Source organism: Prosopis cineraria, unplaced genomic scaffold, assembly GCF_029017545.1.
Source record: "Prosopis cineraria cultivar Desert tree isolate PC_DT_omini unplaced genomic scaffold, ASM2901754v1 PC4, whole genome shotgun sequence".
NCBI classification, from domain to species: Eukaryota; Viridiplantae; Streptophyta; class Magnoliopsida; order Fabales; family Fabaceae; genus Prosopis; species Prosopis cineraria.
The window spans coordinates 10521687-10540145 of NW_026555335.1; the positions used below are offsets into that span (position 1 = coordinate 10521687).

The 18459-nt window shown below is 29.0% G+C and overlaps 1 protein-coding gene across 1 annotated transcript; it reads right to left on the reverse strand.

Annotated features, from left to right (window-relative positions):
- Positions 1 to 215: 215 nt before the first annotated feature.
- On the reverse strand, positions 216 to 9878 carry LOC129308836 (3-ketoacyl-CoA synthase 11-like). The gene is made up of 5 exons (XM_054950222.1): positions 9847 to 9878; positions 8083 to 8812; positions 6662 to 7439; positions 1073 to 1107; positions 216 to 275 (listed from the first exon to the last, which is right to left on the reverse strand). Exons 1-5 carry the CDS (start codon positions 9876 to 9878, stop codon positions 216 to 218), a joined length of 1635 nt encoding a protein of 544 aa, XP_054806197.1.
- Between the last annotated feature and the right edge of the window lie 8581 nt (positions 9879 to 18459).

Consider the following 18459-nt stretch of genomic DNA (forward strand, 5'->3'; position numbering starts at 1 on the left):
ATGACTCATCAAGACTCAAAAGTCAAAACAATGAGGACAGCTAGCTGCTAGCCCATGCATAGTTTAATTAATATTTGTTGTGTTTTTCCGTTGACGGGAGAATCCTTGACAAGGAAAGACGCATGCTTATTTTATTTAAATTATTGAATAATTTTATTAATAAATTTTAAAATCAGAACATGCATCTGAACCTGATGCATCTTTTTATTAATAAATTAGCAAGTGGAAGATGGTTGAGATAATGACTGATCAACAAATTCCTTGTCCTCTGCAGCCTGTACGATTGCAACCTAAATACCTAATTGCCTACAGAGAGTTAGGTAAATGAGACAATTTACGTTATTTGTACATGTACCATGCGTCTGTTTGTTATTAACGTACGTGTTCGCAACCTAAAATTTGTATGAATCAATCTTCAATTTCTTCAACTGTGAATGTTAATATTTTACTTCAATTTTCATCTCCATCATCATAGGATTGTTAAGGAATTCGATTGGTTCACATCAACATTTCGTAATTAATCTTCCACGCCAATCCCATATGAATATATATTTAATTATTTATTATTTATTTTCATGTTCGTGTCTGGACCCACGGTAAGTGTTTGCTATCTTTATATGTGGAATTAATTTAAATTAATTCTGGACATTCGTTAAATTTGTTATTTTAGCACGATCACAGGCTTAATTGGATGATATTAGAGTTGGGAATTGGGCCCAATGTGAATAGGCCTGGCGCCTTAAAAAGCTTGAAGGATCAAGTTTGGCTCAAAATCTTTTAAGTTCTGATAGCTCGAACACCTGAATTTTATTTTTAATTAATTTTTTTATTTTAAAATTAATTATTTTATTTTATAAAAAATATAAAATATATTTTTTATACTTAAACAATATATAAGACTTAAATATATGATATTTTTAGTATAAAATGACATAAAATTTAAATAATTAATTAATATTTATTATATTTTTTTAAAAAAATTTTATTTGGGTATTCGGGCTAAACCTGAACCCGATCCAATTTAGCCCGAATTTTTTCAAGCCGGCTAAAAAAAATATGTTTTTTTCTAAACCCAATCATAAATTTTTTTGGATGAGTTCGGGTTAGCTCATCAAATTTAACCCGAATCACCGACCCTAGATGATATATTCTCCTGCGTATTTGTTTTCCCATTCACGGAGCAAGTTCAATTTTGAAACCTGCAGGGAAGACCCAACGCTGTGAGAGAAAGTTGGCCGAAAAATGCTAAAAATTTTGTGAGAAATGCGGGGATCTCGCTTAGAGAAAAGTACATATAGATTGACGTTCCTGTTTGATTTTTCACTGATTTAGTCGAAAGTTTATTTAATAAAAATTAATTATTATAATAAAATTTATATTTAAATATATTTTTTTAAAAATTTATTTGGTAAACTACAAGTTGTTTAAATTATATATAATAAAAAATGTTTTAGAATTTATAATTATCAAAAGAAATATTAATTTTTTTGATTTTTAATTTTTGTTATACAAATACTTCATATAAGAAATGTTTGTAAAATATATGTGATAAAAATATTAAATAACATAAAATTTGATGATAGATAATAGGAAAAATTCATCATTTAATTCTTATAGTTTTGATCTAATTGTAACTCAATTCCTCAAGTTTAATTCGTTATAACTCAATCCCTGAGATTTTGACTTGGTTATAAATCAGTTCCTACACTTTTTCTTTTCCAATTTAGTCCTTAAATTTTTTACATCTTAAATATTGGTCCCTATTTTTTAAAAATAAAGTTATAAAGATTAAAAATATTTTAAATTTTTAATATTTATAATATTTATAAATATTAAAAGGGTTTAATAATTTAAAATATTATTTATAAATTTTAAAATATTTTTAATATTTATAATTTTATTTTTTAAAATATAGGAACTAATATTTAAGAGGTTAAAACTTCAAATACTAAATTACAAGAGGCAAAATTCAAAGACTAATTTATAACCAAATCAAAACTATAAAGACCAAGTGATTAATTTTTCCTAGATAATAAGGATAAAATATCATAAAGCACATTCAAATGAGGCCCCAAAGTGGAATCATTTTAGTGCCTGTTAGTTTTTTAATTAGTCAAGAGTCAGTTTGTCAAAAATTTATTTAGTAAAAATAAGTTATTGCAACGAAATTTATATTTGAATACACTTTTTTAAAAGTTAATTTAGTAAATTAAAAATTATTTAAATTATATGTATATATTAAAAAGTGCTTTTGAATATAGCATTACCAAAAAAACACATTAATTTTTATGATTTATAATTTTTGTTATATAAATTTAATGTATTAGAAATATTTAAAAAATATTTATGATAAAAATTTTAAATAATATAAAATTTGATATGTTAAATAATAAAAATAAAAATATAGATTTTAATAATATTAGACAAAATTTGTATTAATGGTTCAAAGTACTTTTCATCTTAAATCACATAATATTTGGTATTACCAAACTTAAGAAATTGAAAGGTAACATGGTAAAATAAAAAATGAGAAGTGCCTGTTTGGATAAACAACATTTAACTTTTAGAAAGTGTCAAAAAGCTAAAAGAAGTACTTTTCTAAAGTACATTTCAATCATAGTTAAGAATGAATTTTCACATAATGATTACAAGTAACTGTTGAAACTCACATTTGGGTATTGAGTATATTGGTATGAGAACCTTATCATACACAATATCCTTTGCAAACCATATGATTTGTCATGGTAAGCTTAATAAGATTATTGATTTTCTTGGTAGTTATGATTATTATAATTCTTTAAGAGATTTAAAATTAGAACAATACACTTATACACTAGCTTTAATTACTATTTAAGTTTAATCTTCCTGTGTGGCTGTGTATTGCACGGGGGAATCAACAATACAAATAGTCATAATTTAAATATTTTTGAAGCAATGTTTGGTGATTAGATAAGTTAAGTTGTTGTTATTTGAGCTGAAAAGCTTATACTTATATAATATTCAATCAAGAGACTTTTACAAATAGATGTTACCCAAAAAAAATAGAATAATCATCATCACAGGCACCTATATTACATCTATAATAATTTTTGTATCAAATACTTCATGCGCAACGCGCGAAAAAGTTAGTTTATTGTCAGGTATTAAATGAAAGAGCTAAACATGTACAAGTCATTTTGGGCAAAAAATTCTACCCAAGCAACATCCTAGTTTTTGAACGTGCCAAAGTACTTTATGGATGTGAAATGTGGAGTAGTCAAATATACTTAGAGCTTTTGAAAATTAGATTGGAGTGTTAGTATTTATCTGATCATCTACTCCAAGTTTAATTTACCATTCTTTTATTTAAAAATAATGTTAATTCATTAAAATTATAATCATAATTTAAATAATAATAATTAGAGATCAAATTTTAAGTATTATAGACTAAATAATTAATCACATTAATTTTTAACATTAATATATATTGAACTATTTATACAATTTTTAAACAATATATCAAATTTTATATCTTTATTATTTAATAAATTTTATACCAAAATTAATTTTTTACTAATTTTAGAAGTTTTTCCCTCTAGTTCTCCTTCCTTTTTATTTTTCTACCCATCCAAATTAAGAGTTATGTTTACATTTATTTTTTTAAAAGTTAGTTTGATAACTAAAAAATAATTCGATACTAAATAATGGAAAGTACTTTTAAATTTAGAGTTATTAAAAAGTGGTATGAATTTTATGATATCCAATTTTTTGTTATAAAAATTATTTTTAAACATATAAATAATATAAAATTTAATATCCATGAATAATTTATATAATAAAAAGATGCCTAAATAATATAAAATTTTATATATTAATAAATATGGAAAATGATGAAAAAAATCTCCCTAAAATATGCAAATGATAATAAGATCACGTGAAAGGTCTTGTTTGGGCCCAAATCAATGCGCCACTTTTGAGAAGAGTAATTAGTTGAGGCCTAACCCACCTCATCCCAACAATAAAGTAGCGAACTATCCTCATAAGTGTAAGTGGAACACTATATTTAGGAAGCTAATGACTTTAGTCTCACCCACTCTACCCAGTACTTCGAGTTTCTTGGCACACTCATTTTCATCACTCCGCACAACAAAGCACACACTCGATCAATTAATGGCGCGGAAAGTTATTTGCTCCTTTGGTACCCAAATTCAAATTTGAAGGAGCATGTTGTTGTTGTTTTCCTATAAATAGCAATAAATACATAACTAAAAGTCTTTTGACACTTTGCCAAACTTACCAAGACTTCACTAGTATAAAACACTAATTTTGACCCTGCATCGCCTTACTTTGTTCAATGCGAACCTTTGTGTCTATGCAAATCATGGTTCTTAGGCCAATTTGTGTTCATCTTGTTCCCTTCGTTTTCACAAGGCGCCAATTGTATTAACGTACTAGTAATACAATAGGCCTTGCCCGCCACATGATGCACTCATAATTTCTCACACTCTTAATTTCTTGCATTCACTTGATACTTTAAAGAAAGTGTGGTAAATTAAATGATCTTGGGAAATGGGATCTTACACGATCATCTAATCTAACTCACACTTTTGAGGACATGCTCTTCTAGCATGCATGCCTGGCACACTCTTAAGGAGCATGACGCTTTAACCCATTCCTTGAAAAATGGGCCAACATGTCCTTAGGAATTTAAGAAGAATTATGACATTTCGCGATATCTTATTGTCAAATGCATATTTTAAGAATTTTTTCTATTAAATTATACATATAGATATTTGAGTTTTTAACTTAATTCAATACAGTGAATAATTTATATTGAGTAATATAAATTTTAACATTGAATATTTTTTATACTTTTATAGTGAATATTGTTATGGTGTGGAACAAGAAAGCATATGAGATGGGGAGGGGGGGAAGGAATGAATGAATATAGTGATTTCTTTTAACCAAATAACAAAGAGGGTAATTTGGATATTAGAGTTTTTAACAATCCTTAAAATTATTAAACTCCATTTAACCATCGGTCAGTGGCAGAGTCACGTTGGGTTGAGGGAGTACAATTGCATCCTCTCACTTTAAATAAAATTACAAATCAGATGTATAAAATTTACAACTTTACACCCTCTACTCTTGATATTTTGCACCCTTTGAATTAAATAAAAAATATTTAGGCTAAAAAATTTATTAAATATATAATATTTTAATGATTTAGATAAGATATAAAGAGCATATTTATAATAAAAGATTATATTAATTTGTTCAATGTAATTTTTTTAAAATAAAAAATGATAATAAAATTATTTATGTTCTTACAATTTAGTCCTAGCATAATTATTAATTTTTTAAAAAATTAATTTTTTATTAAATTATTTCACACCTCCTATCTCAAGGCCCTAACTCCGTCATTGCCATCGAGCATTTGGGTCAACTGATTAAGAGTTGATTTAACTTAACCTAAAGTTTTGAGTTTGAGTTTTGAGTATATAAAAGCAATTAAACTCTCAATTGGAGGGGGTAGGCAAGCTATTGACTAGATTAGTCTGTGTCAAAGATCTAAAATATTGGAGCTAAAGCAAAAAAAAAAAATTTATTAAACTCCATTTAGAAAAAATTAAAAGCAACATTCAAGCTCTGTTTGATAACATAGCTTTTAATGAATGTAAATTTGATTGATGGACGATTTGTAAGTATTTTTTAAGTTTATAGATATACTTTAATCTTAATAAGCCTTTGATATCTAACTCACTCAAATTTTTTTAATAAAAAAAGGGGATATAATGGCTTTATGAATGCATATGCTTTTGAGGAAGTGAGTGAATACGGATATGCTCATGTAACATCGTCTCCTCAAAACAATCACATCCTACGAAAGTCCTTTTGGGTGTTTGGACGTGGCATCCAAACGCCCGCTACTGACCCACAGAGAATAGATGCTAATCAATGAAATTTTCAAAGGTTTTTTGTTGGCTTAGAATTTTTTTGAAGTTTACCCTCTTTTTTAAAAAATAAATAAAAAAAAGGACAGACAGAAGGTTTTATAATTTTATAAAAAATAATGAAACGACAAAAATATTTAAAAAATTCATGAGCAAACGTGGCTGGAACATCCTTACTTCTCACCAAATCTTTCAGCCAGAATTCCCCCAGCCCCTGGAGTTTCTTAACAAGAAATATTATATCAAAAGATATTCCATGAAAAAAGCATTAACATTAAATAGATAAAATTTATTTATATTTCACTCCTCGTAAGTTTTCATTTTAAATTTTTTTAAATGAAATACAGTACCTTCTATTATATTGTTCCCTGACACAATAAACTCTAATGCAACGCTCAACTCACACGACGCAACTGGTCATACTTCAAAATTAAATTCATAGCTAGCTGATAAAGGACATGTGTGTAACCGTGTATGTATATACTAATAAAAATCAATAATGACATTTTATAAATTAATTTTTTTAAAAATATAAACTTTTAAAGATATCCTTTATTTAACATAACTTAAAATTTACAATAATTTTAATTTTCTTTCCACTTGAAAAGTAATATTAAAAAATGTCATTAATTAAATTTATTTTTTTAAAATTACTCTATATTTTAGAATAACAAAATTCTTACAATCTTGCCTTATAATTTGAGACAAACAGAATAACTAGAAAGAGCCAATGGTTGCCACCTTAGGAACTTGAACGGGAAACTCATGAATCTCATCCATCCAAGGATTATTCTGCTTCGCAGTATTAATTTCCCTTAAGGCACGCCACACGGCACTGTTACACTTAAACCCAGACCCCAAACCAATCTGCCATACCCTATCACCCTTCTTCACCCTCCCTTTAGCTTCACTGTACGCCAATTCATACCACAACGTACTGTTCGAAGTGTTTCCAAATCTGTACAGTGTCATCCTCGAAGGCTCCATGTCCCAATCCCTGAGCCTCAAGTTCTTCTCCACCTCATCCAAAACCGCCCTTCCTCCAGCATGAACACAAAAGTGCTCAAAAGCAAGCTTGAAGTCTGGAATGTAGGGCTTGACCTTCTTCATCTTCAGAACCTTTCTAGCGATCAATGTGAAGAAGATCAGAAGCTGCTCTGACATGGGAAGGACCAGAGGGCCGAGGGTGGTGATGTTGGCTTTTAGGGCTTCGCCTGCAACAGCCATGAGGTCTTTGGAGAGAGAGACGCCAAGGTTTTTGTTATAGTCTTCTTGTTGGAAGATGCAGCTGTATGATTTGTCCTCTGCACCTTTGTGTGTTCGAACTATGTGAACAAGTTGGTACTTGGCACGGCGGCGATCACATGAACGGTTGGATAACAGAATTGCTGCTCCGCCCACTCGGAAGAGGCAATTTGAAACGAGCATCGATTGGTTGTTGCCGGTATACCAATTTAGAGTTATGTTTTCCATACTTACCACTAGGGCATAAGAGTTTTGATGCACCTATACACATGTAGGAATGTATAAAATTTAGGTTATTGAAATTTAAGGGATAATGTAACTTTAATCTCTTCAATTTGTCTCAATTATTAATTTAATTTTTTAAGCGTAGCTTCTATCAATTTAGTTCTTAAATTATCTCTCATTATTACTTATCAATTTAGTTCATTACTATTAAAATGCAAGCTAACATGATAATAGAATATTATAATAGCTAGTCATGTAGGTTAATGAAAAGAAGTATAATTATAATTAGTTAAGAGAAAAGTTAGACTTTGATTTTTTTTAAAAAAAAAAAAGACAATAAAACATACTGTAATGAATCATATTGATAAAAATTAAACTAATTTGAAGGTTAACTTATTTTTATTTAGTTATATATATATAACAAGTCATCAATATATATTTTAAATATATATTAGCTTATTTTGAGAGTTAATTTACATTTTAAAAAACTCACATGATAATTTAAAAAAAAAAAGAATCAAATTAATAAACATTAAACTCGAGTAACTAAAATGATGATTGAGATAATTATAAGGAACTATTTAAGTTTCATTATCCGTTCTCTCTAAAGCAACTATTACGCTGATTAGGAATTGCTGTGATATGTAGTTGAAGACTTGAGGAAATGAATATAACATACCTGCAAAAGTTGCTTGGCAAGATCAACAGAGATAAGGCCAGCACTGCATCCCATACCTCCAAGATTATAGCTTTTGATATTCCCTCTCAGCTTGTAGTGATTGACGATCATGGCAGACAGAGACGGTGCAGGATTGAAGGAGCTACAGTTCACTATCAACATCCCAACATCATTAACCCTCACGCCAGTTTTCTCGAAAAGCTCATCAATGGCTCCGAACATCACGTCCTCTGCTTCCTTTCTCGCATCAGTGGAAGATGGGTTAATTGGTATACGGAACAATGCAGGAGGGAAATACGTCTTCTGTCCCAAACCAGATCTTTCCAGAATCTTCTTCTGAAACAACAAGTGCTTCTCTGAGAAGTGACCTAATAGCCTTGATCTTTCCATGAACAGCTCCTTTGTGCACATGAAAGCTGGGTCAGGCTTGTAACACGCAAAATCCACCAAGTAAACACGTCGTGGACGGCTCATGAAGTAGATGGTGGCTAAGAGTACTGTAAGCAGACATGAACACAGCGTCACATGGACGAGACCGGATCCGGACTTGAAGCTTTGCCATAATAACTGGAGAATATCTTGGATTGAGAGAGTTGACAGATGAGCAGAAGCAGAAACCAGAACTGGTATGAGAAAGAGGAACATGGCGTTGGAGATAACGTGGTGATACAGAAGCTTCACGTACTTGAGCCTAACTGATGTAAGAAAGTTGGGAAGCATATTAATGCTCCTTCGTTGCGGTGCTTCAACTCCGTGTTGATTCTTCTGATCCAACATTATAGGATGATCTCTTGGAAGCTTGGATATAGATGAGAATAAAAAGGTTAAAAAGCTATTTTTGAAACAGAAAATAGGATGATGAATTTTGGAATCTGGAGAAAATATATGAAATGAGAACGTGAAGATTATGGGATGCAAAAAAATATGCATGAGTGGGTTTTAAAGGTGATATGAGCAGCTGAAAATTAAATATTGGTGGAGCGGAGATATAGAATTCATTCAATATGGTCCCGAGATATTTTGGCAGTTGGTAAGAAGAGACTCGAAGATGAATTAAATAGAATAGAACAGATTGTGTTCCACAATTTTAATTTGTTACTTCGAAAATGAGGCAGACCTCACACACACACAAGCACACATATTGGTGTAGTGATCTCTCTCACAGAAGCAGGGATATTCGATTATCTGAAATTGGGAATAACTTTTGTCAGCTTATTAGCTAGTGATGATTCTTAATTATGGACTGTCTTCGAGATTAGAAACAGCCTGGGTATGCTTGAGCTTCTGACAAACGAAAGATCTGGACTTAAACAAGTTTTATGCAGTGTGTGTTTATATGTGTGTGTGTCTCGCAGTTGAGTGTACATGTATTACAAATATTTATCACTTGCCCCCCTGACCCTATATACAAAAGGTGTTTTTAATGAAATCCTACATATAAATAAAGTTTCTTATTTAGTTAAACTAATATAAAAATATAATAATTTTTTAGTTTTATATCTCTAATAATAGCATAATTAATATTATGATGGTGATAGAGAAAACATACGATTAACGATCTATTTTATTTTTTAAAATAAAAATAAAATTATTTAATTATTTAAAAATATTATTGTTAATTTTTATATTTAAAAAGAAAATAAATTTATAAAAAATATTTTATATATAAAAATGGATGGAGTAAGTCTTAAATGCACCGGCTTGCCTGCAGAGTGTGGACCTCGTTTTCTTTTCCTCCGTTGAACGACGTAAAAATTTAGTTACTTTATGAGCATGGGCCTCTGATCGATGCCCATTCTTCTAATACCTCTTTTAATGCTCCTGCTCTCCCGTTTTTATTTATAGAAAAAACAATCATTATTTATTTATTTTTTTATATAAATAAAATTATTCATTTCAATAAACATTTATTACATGCTTTTTAAATTACCCCTAATAATTTATATTAATAAGAAATAATTAATACATATTTATATTAATTAACATAAACATTTTAGTTCAATTCTTTTATTTTTAGATATCGTTATAATGGTTAACCGCATCTTTTAAATTATGTAATACAGTTTTTTTTTATATAGAAATAGAGGGGGTACTTTTCAATAGTTTTCTCTCTCTTTTTTATCATTAGATTTTACACATAAGAGACATTTTGATATTTTACTATAATGAAACGTGTAATTTTGAATTTTTAATGATTTTTTTAAGAAAATAAATAAATAAACACAATTCTTGATGTTTTCTAAATCCAAAAAAAACCGTATTGTTTTATTGTCATAAGATTTCAAAATATTTTTTATTTTACATAAAGAATCTAATAAGCAAAAGGAAAAAAAAATCAAGAGGTAATGGCATTACAAGAAATATGAGAGAGAAGGGCATTAGACGTAGAGTCAGGAATAAGGGCCGGGCTTGACGGGCCCGTTTAAGCCCATTTTAATAAGAGTTCAGGGTTAAAAATTTGACATTTTTTAGGGTAACCGGGCTTCGAAGCCCGGTTCTTTTAAGCCCTAGAAAAATGGGCTCAAGCCCGGACGGCCCGCGAAGCCCGTTTTACTATTCACAAAGTATTGTTTTCACCTCTTTCTAGATAATATGCAAACATTGATTTGTATTTTATACCAACAATTGGTTGAATTGTTTTGTGCCATTTTATAGTAATTTTTATATTTTATCTTGTGATATATGTATAGATATATATTTGATAATAAAATAATTTAATTAATAATTATTATAGGTGATGATGAAGAAGCTGCAGAAATAATTAATATTGAGCCTCCGCCTCCATCTTTCACAAATGGACCTATATCTGAAAGTTTTAATATTTTATTTATGGATGATAATGAGGGAGATCTTGATTAAATTGATGATGATGTTTGCCTTCATCTTATTTGGACTTTTAAATTTTTTGTTCATTTTTTAAATTATGTAAGACTTTGGTTTGATATATGTTAAATTTTAAAATATTCTAAATAAATTTAAATGTTGAATTTTATTTTATTTTATTTTATTCTTATCCGGGCTTACGGGCCCGACCCTGAGCCCTATGAATAAGGGCCGGGCTTCAATTTTAAGATTAAATTGGGATAATCGGGCTTTAGGGCCTAGGCCTATAAGCCCGTTTACCAACTCTAATTAAAAGTCCCTAGCCTTTATTTTCATGGTCAAAAGTAAATGTTCATAGTTTAAGGGCATCCATCAACAGATGGGGAAAAAGTAATTAAGTTTTGCAACTTCTAACTAAATGTGTGTGTTCCTAATAAACTTTATGTGGAAAAACTCAACACTTTATTATTCTGTACAGCAGCATGTATACGCATGCATATATGCACATCGTCTATGGGATATTATATCTGTCTCCCACATCTACCATATAATCTAAATATTTAAATAATAAAACAACAGAAAGATAAGATCCTCCCCAAGAAGATAAGATATCCATAACTGCATATGGATAATGAAATAATTTAATAAAAACTAAATGATAATTAATTATATTATTCTTCACTGCCCTCAAGTTGTAGCATGTGGCTAGATTGATAATGCCCCATGCCTTTGAAATACTCGAACATGTCTTTTGGCAAGTGCTTTGGTGAACATGACCGCATTGAATTCATGTTGTGATGGATCAAAGGAAGCTTAACAACTCTACGTAAGTAGTAAACTGGCGTATTTAAATAATCTAGAAGAGCCTTGTAAAGTATCAAAGTCAATAATCATTAGAGGGAAGCATATTAAGTGGCATGAGAGATTTTTAGATGAAGGTAAGGTGACATAACACATGAAGACTCTCAAATTAATTAGTTTTAATTTATTTATTTCACTCATTTTTTGGTCTTATTTTATCCGATTATTTATAAACAAGTATGTCATATACCTAACTTGTGATTTCATTAATTAGGTGGCATATTTTGTTGGCAAGGATGATCCTTGAAGATCAACAGAAGTAGAGATGAAGAAAAAAGTTGTGCACATCATCTTCAAGGTATGGACAACTTTTTTCTTTGGACTTAATTAATTCTCCTTCACCTATTTTAGTCTTCGTGTGCAAGTCAGGTTTTTGGCAAATTTCCTTTATGATACAATGAAGACCCATGAGTATGATTTGCACTGTCAAGACTCAAGCAAAAACAATAATAATTTTTATAAAGTGATAATTTAATTTTATTTATGATACAATCAAGGAATAAAAGCAATGGGTTTCAATAGATGGATATGCAAAATGAATGTTGGTAAGGTATTTATAGACATTGAAGTGATTTCTTGAAGTGATAAAATTCTTTTTAAAAGTTATAACCTAAGTTGATTTATAACCCTTGTATTGTTCATGAACAATCTTATATTAATTTATGAACATCCCTGTGTTGGTTCATGAGCTTACATAATGTCAACTAAAGTTTATTTATAATAACTTTCCATGAGAAGAAACCTCCTTACCTCATTTAATATGTTGAGTGTTTTTTTTAAATATATATTTTCTTTCACCAAATAACACCTTTTAGTTTTATAATCCTTCAAGTACTTTTAAAATTTAGAGAGACATAACGCTGGTGACAATAACTTTTTCCATAATCATTCATAAAAAAATTTCTTAATTTATAAGGACATAACTCTTCAGTTTACAAAGACATGACTTTTCAAAAGAAAAAAATAATATCTCTTCATTTTAAAAATATTCCAACATATTTATATTAAGTTGAACTTTTGTTAGTCATAAATTTTCTTTTTATCCTTGTGTTTTTAAGTATTTATTTTTATATTTAATTTTAAGTTACCCTTTTAAAAGAAAAGGGACTCAATTACCGTATTTGGGCTTAAGCGAGTTAATATCAGAATTTCTTTTAGGGAAAATATCAGCAAATGACCCTGGAAGGAATTTGATTTCATAAAAGAATTACTAATAAGTTAATAATTTATAATTGAAATTTTTATTTTAACAAATATATAATTCATCCGCATATTTATCAGATGTAAATTTTTTTTTTTTTCATAGCTGAGTCCTTCATTGATATTCTCCCTTTCTTTTATTGGGGGTTTTAAAGAGTCTTAGCTTTTTTGTACTTATAAAAAGCAGCTTTGTAAACCTAAAAAATGAGTTCAATGATTTTGATTTCTTTTTAAGATAGGATAGCTTGTTTCCATGTATTCCTTGGAAAATACACCTTATAGGTAGAGTTTGATCGCCTCTTGTGTTCCTTATACGTGTACTTGATGTTTTTTTTTAAATGGGTCTTTTATGGGATTCTGAGTTTTAAACCTTTTATTTCCTTCTTTTAAATGATTATTGTTTTTAGTTGATTTTTTTTGTTAGCTAAATCTTTACTTAATTATTAATTTTTTTAGGACATGTTTTTATAGAGTCCACGTCAATATTACACAGACATAAATATTTAAAGTGACCCCTGAACCATGTGTGTAAAATATTTAAAGTCAAAAAAGCAAGGATGTAAAGCATTAGAATTTAAAGATAAGTAGTTTACACATTATCAAAATTTAAATGCAAAAAACTACAACTTATGCCTCAAATATGTAATGCTCTCCAAAGCAAGGGAGTGCACTTGTCCCTTCCTATCAACTTGTCATTGAGGATAAAGGACTTTAAGTATATTGGAACCAGTAATCTGATTGAGATGAACTTGTTTGGATTGGACTCAATTTGAGTTGATCTTAATAAGCCTCAACATATAAAAAAATAAATGATTAAACCGGACTCTCACACCTTAGGTTTTTTGGATTATTTCTAGTTGGCACACGGTTGTTTTTCATGTTCAATTTCCACCTTCAGCGAAATTGAACCAATATCCCTCTGGTCAATTGGGTCCAACTCGGGACCAGTCAAGTTCCAATCTGGTTGATTGGGTCTCTTTTCAAGTCTACGAGCTACGAAAACCAGCCCATTGTCACAATTGGAGCCTAAATATTTCAATGCGCCTTATTAAAAGGAACTGGGCTTGATTAAATTAAATATTGCTCTTTGAAATTACTTTTAAGCAAGGCCCAGTAATTTTTTAGGCCCAACAACCTTTTGATAAGATTAATACATGGCTACTTATAGTTAGAGCTGAAAAGTCAAGCCAGCCATTAACGGACTCGAGCCTAAAAGAATTAACCCGTTTAAGTATGAGTTCCTTTTGAAAGACTTATATATAAAGTCTGGCCCTAAGCATAACGAGCTTAGGGCCAACCCTACAGGCTTCAAGTCTTTTTTATTTATTTTTTAAACTAAAAATAATTCATTTATTCAACTACAATATAAAATTTTGCTCCAATGTAAAACTATATAGACAATATTTTAATTCTTAATATCAATAATATCTTGATTATGCAAAAATTTCCTTATTTCAAATAATAAAACATTAAAATTTATGAATTCCTAATTCAAGTTATACAATACAAAATTATATAAATATAATCTATTATTAAAAATATAATTTAGAAATATAAATACACATACGTAACATGAATCATTATTTAGAATTAAACAAACTAAACTTTATCCAAAAAAATGTTAAACAAACCAAAATATTATGTAAATTTTAATTCTAAAAAAAAATACTATAACAACTAAATACTTGAAACATTATCAAAAATATCAATAATATTATCATAATAAATAATATTTTAAAATATAAATAAATAAATGGGCTTAAACGAGCTAGTCCTCACAGTCCATTAGGACTGGCCTTCATAAGCCCGCATTCTATTTTGAAGCCTTAAAGCTCAAGCTTGGCCCTAGCAATTATCGGGCTTAAACAGGTTGGCCCTATGAGTTCGACTCATTTTCTCAACTCTACTTATAATATGTATTTCTTCATTACAGATAATTGATAATGAACAAGATCCTCATATCATGCACTTACAGGTTTGGGTTAAGTTACTATCAAATTCAATTGAATTACTCTCTTCGTTTTAAATTAAAAAAAACTTTTAGGAGAAATTCATTATCCCAAAATATAAGATACTTTGAGAAAATTAAAGTTTCATTAGATAAACTTATTTTAATATTACTTTTTCTCTCTCTATTTAATTTCCATCCCCCTCTCCATTTAATTTACTAAATGAAAGGTATTTTTGAAATGTTATATTTTTGTTTTTTAAAAAATAAAATTGTTAAGTGTATTTATGATGTTTATTAATATATAAAATTTTGTTTAAAAATGTCGTATAATTTAGAAAGGAGAAAGTAATATGTATTGGTTATTTTTATTATATTATAATATCGAGTAAGATTTGTGAAAAATTCTTAATTCCCATTTAATATTTGTATATGGGAATGGACAAAATTCATATGCCTAGAATTGGCGAAGTAATCAACAGGGCACGCTCCTCATCACATGCGATCTACACCATCAGATTCTTTTTTGTTTTTTAGTGATCTGTTATACCGGTAATAAAAAAGAGAGTTTGTATACACTGAACACTTTGATCAACTGGTACTGAAGTTGTTCTAATTTAACTAAGTTTCAAGTTCGACTCTGAGAAGGCAACAGCATGGTAAATTCCTTTAAGCGAGTGTGGTAGAGCCTACTAAAAAATAGGCCTTCTCGGCTCGGTTCGAATCAGTCTAGCCTCTCAAGTTAGTGGGTTGGAATATCAAATGCTATGAGAGAGAGAGAGAGAGAGAGAGAGAGAGAGAGAGAGAGAGAGAGAGAGAGAGAGAGAGAGAGAGAGAGAGAGTTTGTTTTCGTTACAAGTACAATGTTAAACGTGTAATGATATGAGCGTTACGAGTTTGGCATTGGCCGCGGAAGGAGAAGAGGAAGAGTCCGACAAGTTGGTGAGCCATTTTGAACGCATCGTGTGGTCTTTCTTTTGTTTTTGAAACAGACGGAAGGACAAACGCCGAACAGAAGTAAAATTGGGTTTTAAAAATATAATGTTTGTTGTTTTCCCTTTTTTCGGATTCTTGTGTTGGGCAAGTGACAGTAATGAATGGATAGCAATTGACAGTGGAGTGGAAGATCGTGTGAGAGAATAAAGGCAGTAAAAGATTCCCTGGAATTGGGCCAATTTGTGTGACAGCGATAGAATTAGATTTAAGGCATTTCTGCGTGAATAGAGATTCTTAAAATTCTGGATTCTTATGTATATCAAACCACTCAGCTTCATGATTCCAATTTTATTTCGTTTTTTTTTTTTTGCCCAATTCCAAGCTACTAGACATAGCCTAACACTATTATCAGTATATCGAATTACCACCGTCAAATTTAAAAGGTGAAGACTGAGAGCTTCTGAGGGAGATCCTTTAGCAAAAACAATTTGATGCACACAAGTAGTTACACCACGAGTGTATGGTATATGCAATATGTTATTATACCAAGATTGATTTTATGAGAAATCAAGCAAAATTAGCGACGGGGCAATAAAATTTTTACTTTTGTTTAAGTTGAACAAAGTTAATTGAAATTGATTGATTAACTAAAATTAAGATTGAATTTATATAGATGGACTAAAATTAAAGTTCCAACAATCATAAATAAGTAAGGCAATTTAGGGTAGTTAATTCCCTTTTCAATTCATAGAGCATGTAATTATTCAAATAATATTGATGGGAGTAATTATTTTTTAATTAATTAATCCCCTCTCTGAAGTTAAAAATGCTATTCTTAACACATATTCAAGAGGAAAAAAAACATATATCCACTCTAATATAATTATATAGGTCTAATAGGTATATTTTTATCCTATTAGTAAATTAGAATAAATTATAATCCTACATTACTCAAATTGATGGTCTAATTTAAATTTTTCTTTTCTAAAGCAAAACCCAAACCCCTAAATTTACACTTAATGATAGCCAAGTATTAAGCAAACAAATAAGCACAAGATTAAATAAAAAAATATTAAGCTCACATAAATGGTTCAAATATGCTCTAATTTAAGAATTTGTTCATAACTACACAGGACAAATAGAAAATCAGTCACCCATGGATCTTATGATAGAAAATATCGGTAATATAAACAACAAAATAAAGAGAAGAGAGATAATAAATATTTAATCTGAGCAATATTGAGCTAAACCCTTAGTTTTCAACTAAACTCAAACTTCTCCAATCCTAGTTTAGTTCTTAAGTGAAAATTGCTAAGATGTTAATGGTCTAATTGTGATTGAATTGAGATCAATTTGATCATAATTAAAATATAGTTTACTCAAAAGTTATTAAAAACTTTGAACTAATCAAGACAATAATTTTCAGTTAGTGGTTTAATCATAATTGAATTGAGATCAACTTGATTATAATTAAAATAATATAATTTAATTAAAATATATAAAATATTTATATATGACCATGATAAGTGCAATATTTAAATAATTAAGACATTAATTTATAAGCAAAAAAAACACTTATGAATAAATTACATATAATATAATAAAATAGTAACAAAGCTACTTAAGTATAAAGTTGATAAGTTATTTTTTTTATTTTATTCTTTTAAAGTTAAAATAATATTTTATACTTAACAAAATTATTTTAAAATTAAAATTTGTTTAAAAAATAAAGGAAAAATATTTTTCAAAAGTTTCGGGTATTCATGCCTGCCCAAATAAGCCTGAAGCTTGAAGGTGTTAGGACTTAGCTTGGCTATATGAGTTTTTTAAAAAAGGTACGATACTTTAAGCTCAATTCAAATTGAGCCAGATCCGAATAAGTCCGGCTTGCCTAAATCACTGGTTCTAATTTTTTCAATATCTTTCATACAACACAGTTATAAAAAATTCAATTTTTTTAAATTAATTAAAGATACATCTTGATATTATTCCTTAATTCACTAAATCTTTTAAGAATTGTTACCATACAATTTAGAAAATTAACATACATTCATATAAGATGTATAGATATCTGAATATAGTAACATTTGTAAACACATAATGTCAATTAAGTTTGGAAATAACTATGACTATCAAGACGGCTCATCTTCATGCTTATTTAAAAAAATATTAAAAAAATAAAAAAAACATTTAAAATGCATCCTGGCATCATAATTCCTTTGTTCCAGGTTGTGAATTCTTTCTTGGCGCCTCCGCCATGGAACAAAGGGTGACCCCATACACCCTTACATCAGTACATCACCGTCGTCCAGTGCCACTATTATGCATGGTAAGTAGCAATTGACAAATTTTCTTAGTCGTCGAAGCTTTCCTAAAGTCTAGGCCCAAATCTGAAAGCAAAATTCAGTTGTTAGCCTTTTCCTCAATTATAATTTAAGTAAAATAAATGCAACTTCCTTTCTATTTTATTTAAAATATAAAAATTTATCTTCTATTTTTAATTTTAAAATATACACTTTAATTCAATTTTTTAATGTCATTATAAATATCCTATTATCATATATGCAATTATTTTGACAAATTTACAATAACTAATTTGATTTTTAATC

Coding starts and splice junctions, on each gene's coding strand:
- LOC129308836 (XM_054950222.1), bottom strand. CDS start 9,878: ATGGGCATCGATCAGAGGCCCATGCTCATAAA. Junction 1,108..6,661: donor TCCTAAGGTGGCAACCATTG/GCTCTTTCTAGT, acceptor AAATTTGATGAG/CTAACCCGAACTCATCCAAA. Junction 276..1,072: donor CCAAAAAAATTTATGATTGG/GTTTAGAAAAAA, acceptor GCAATCGTACAG/GCTGCAGAGGACAAGGAATT.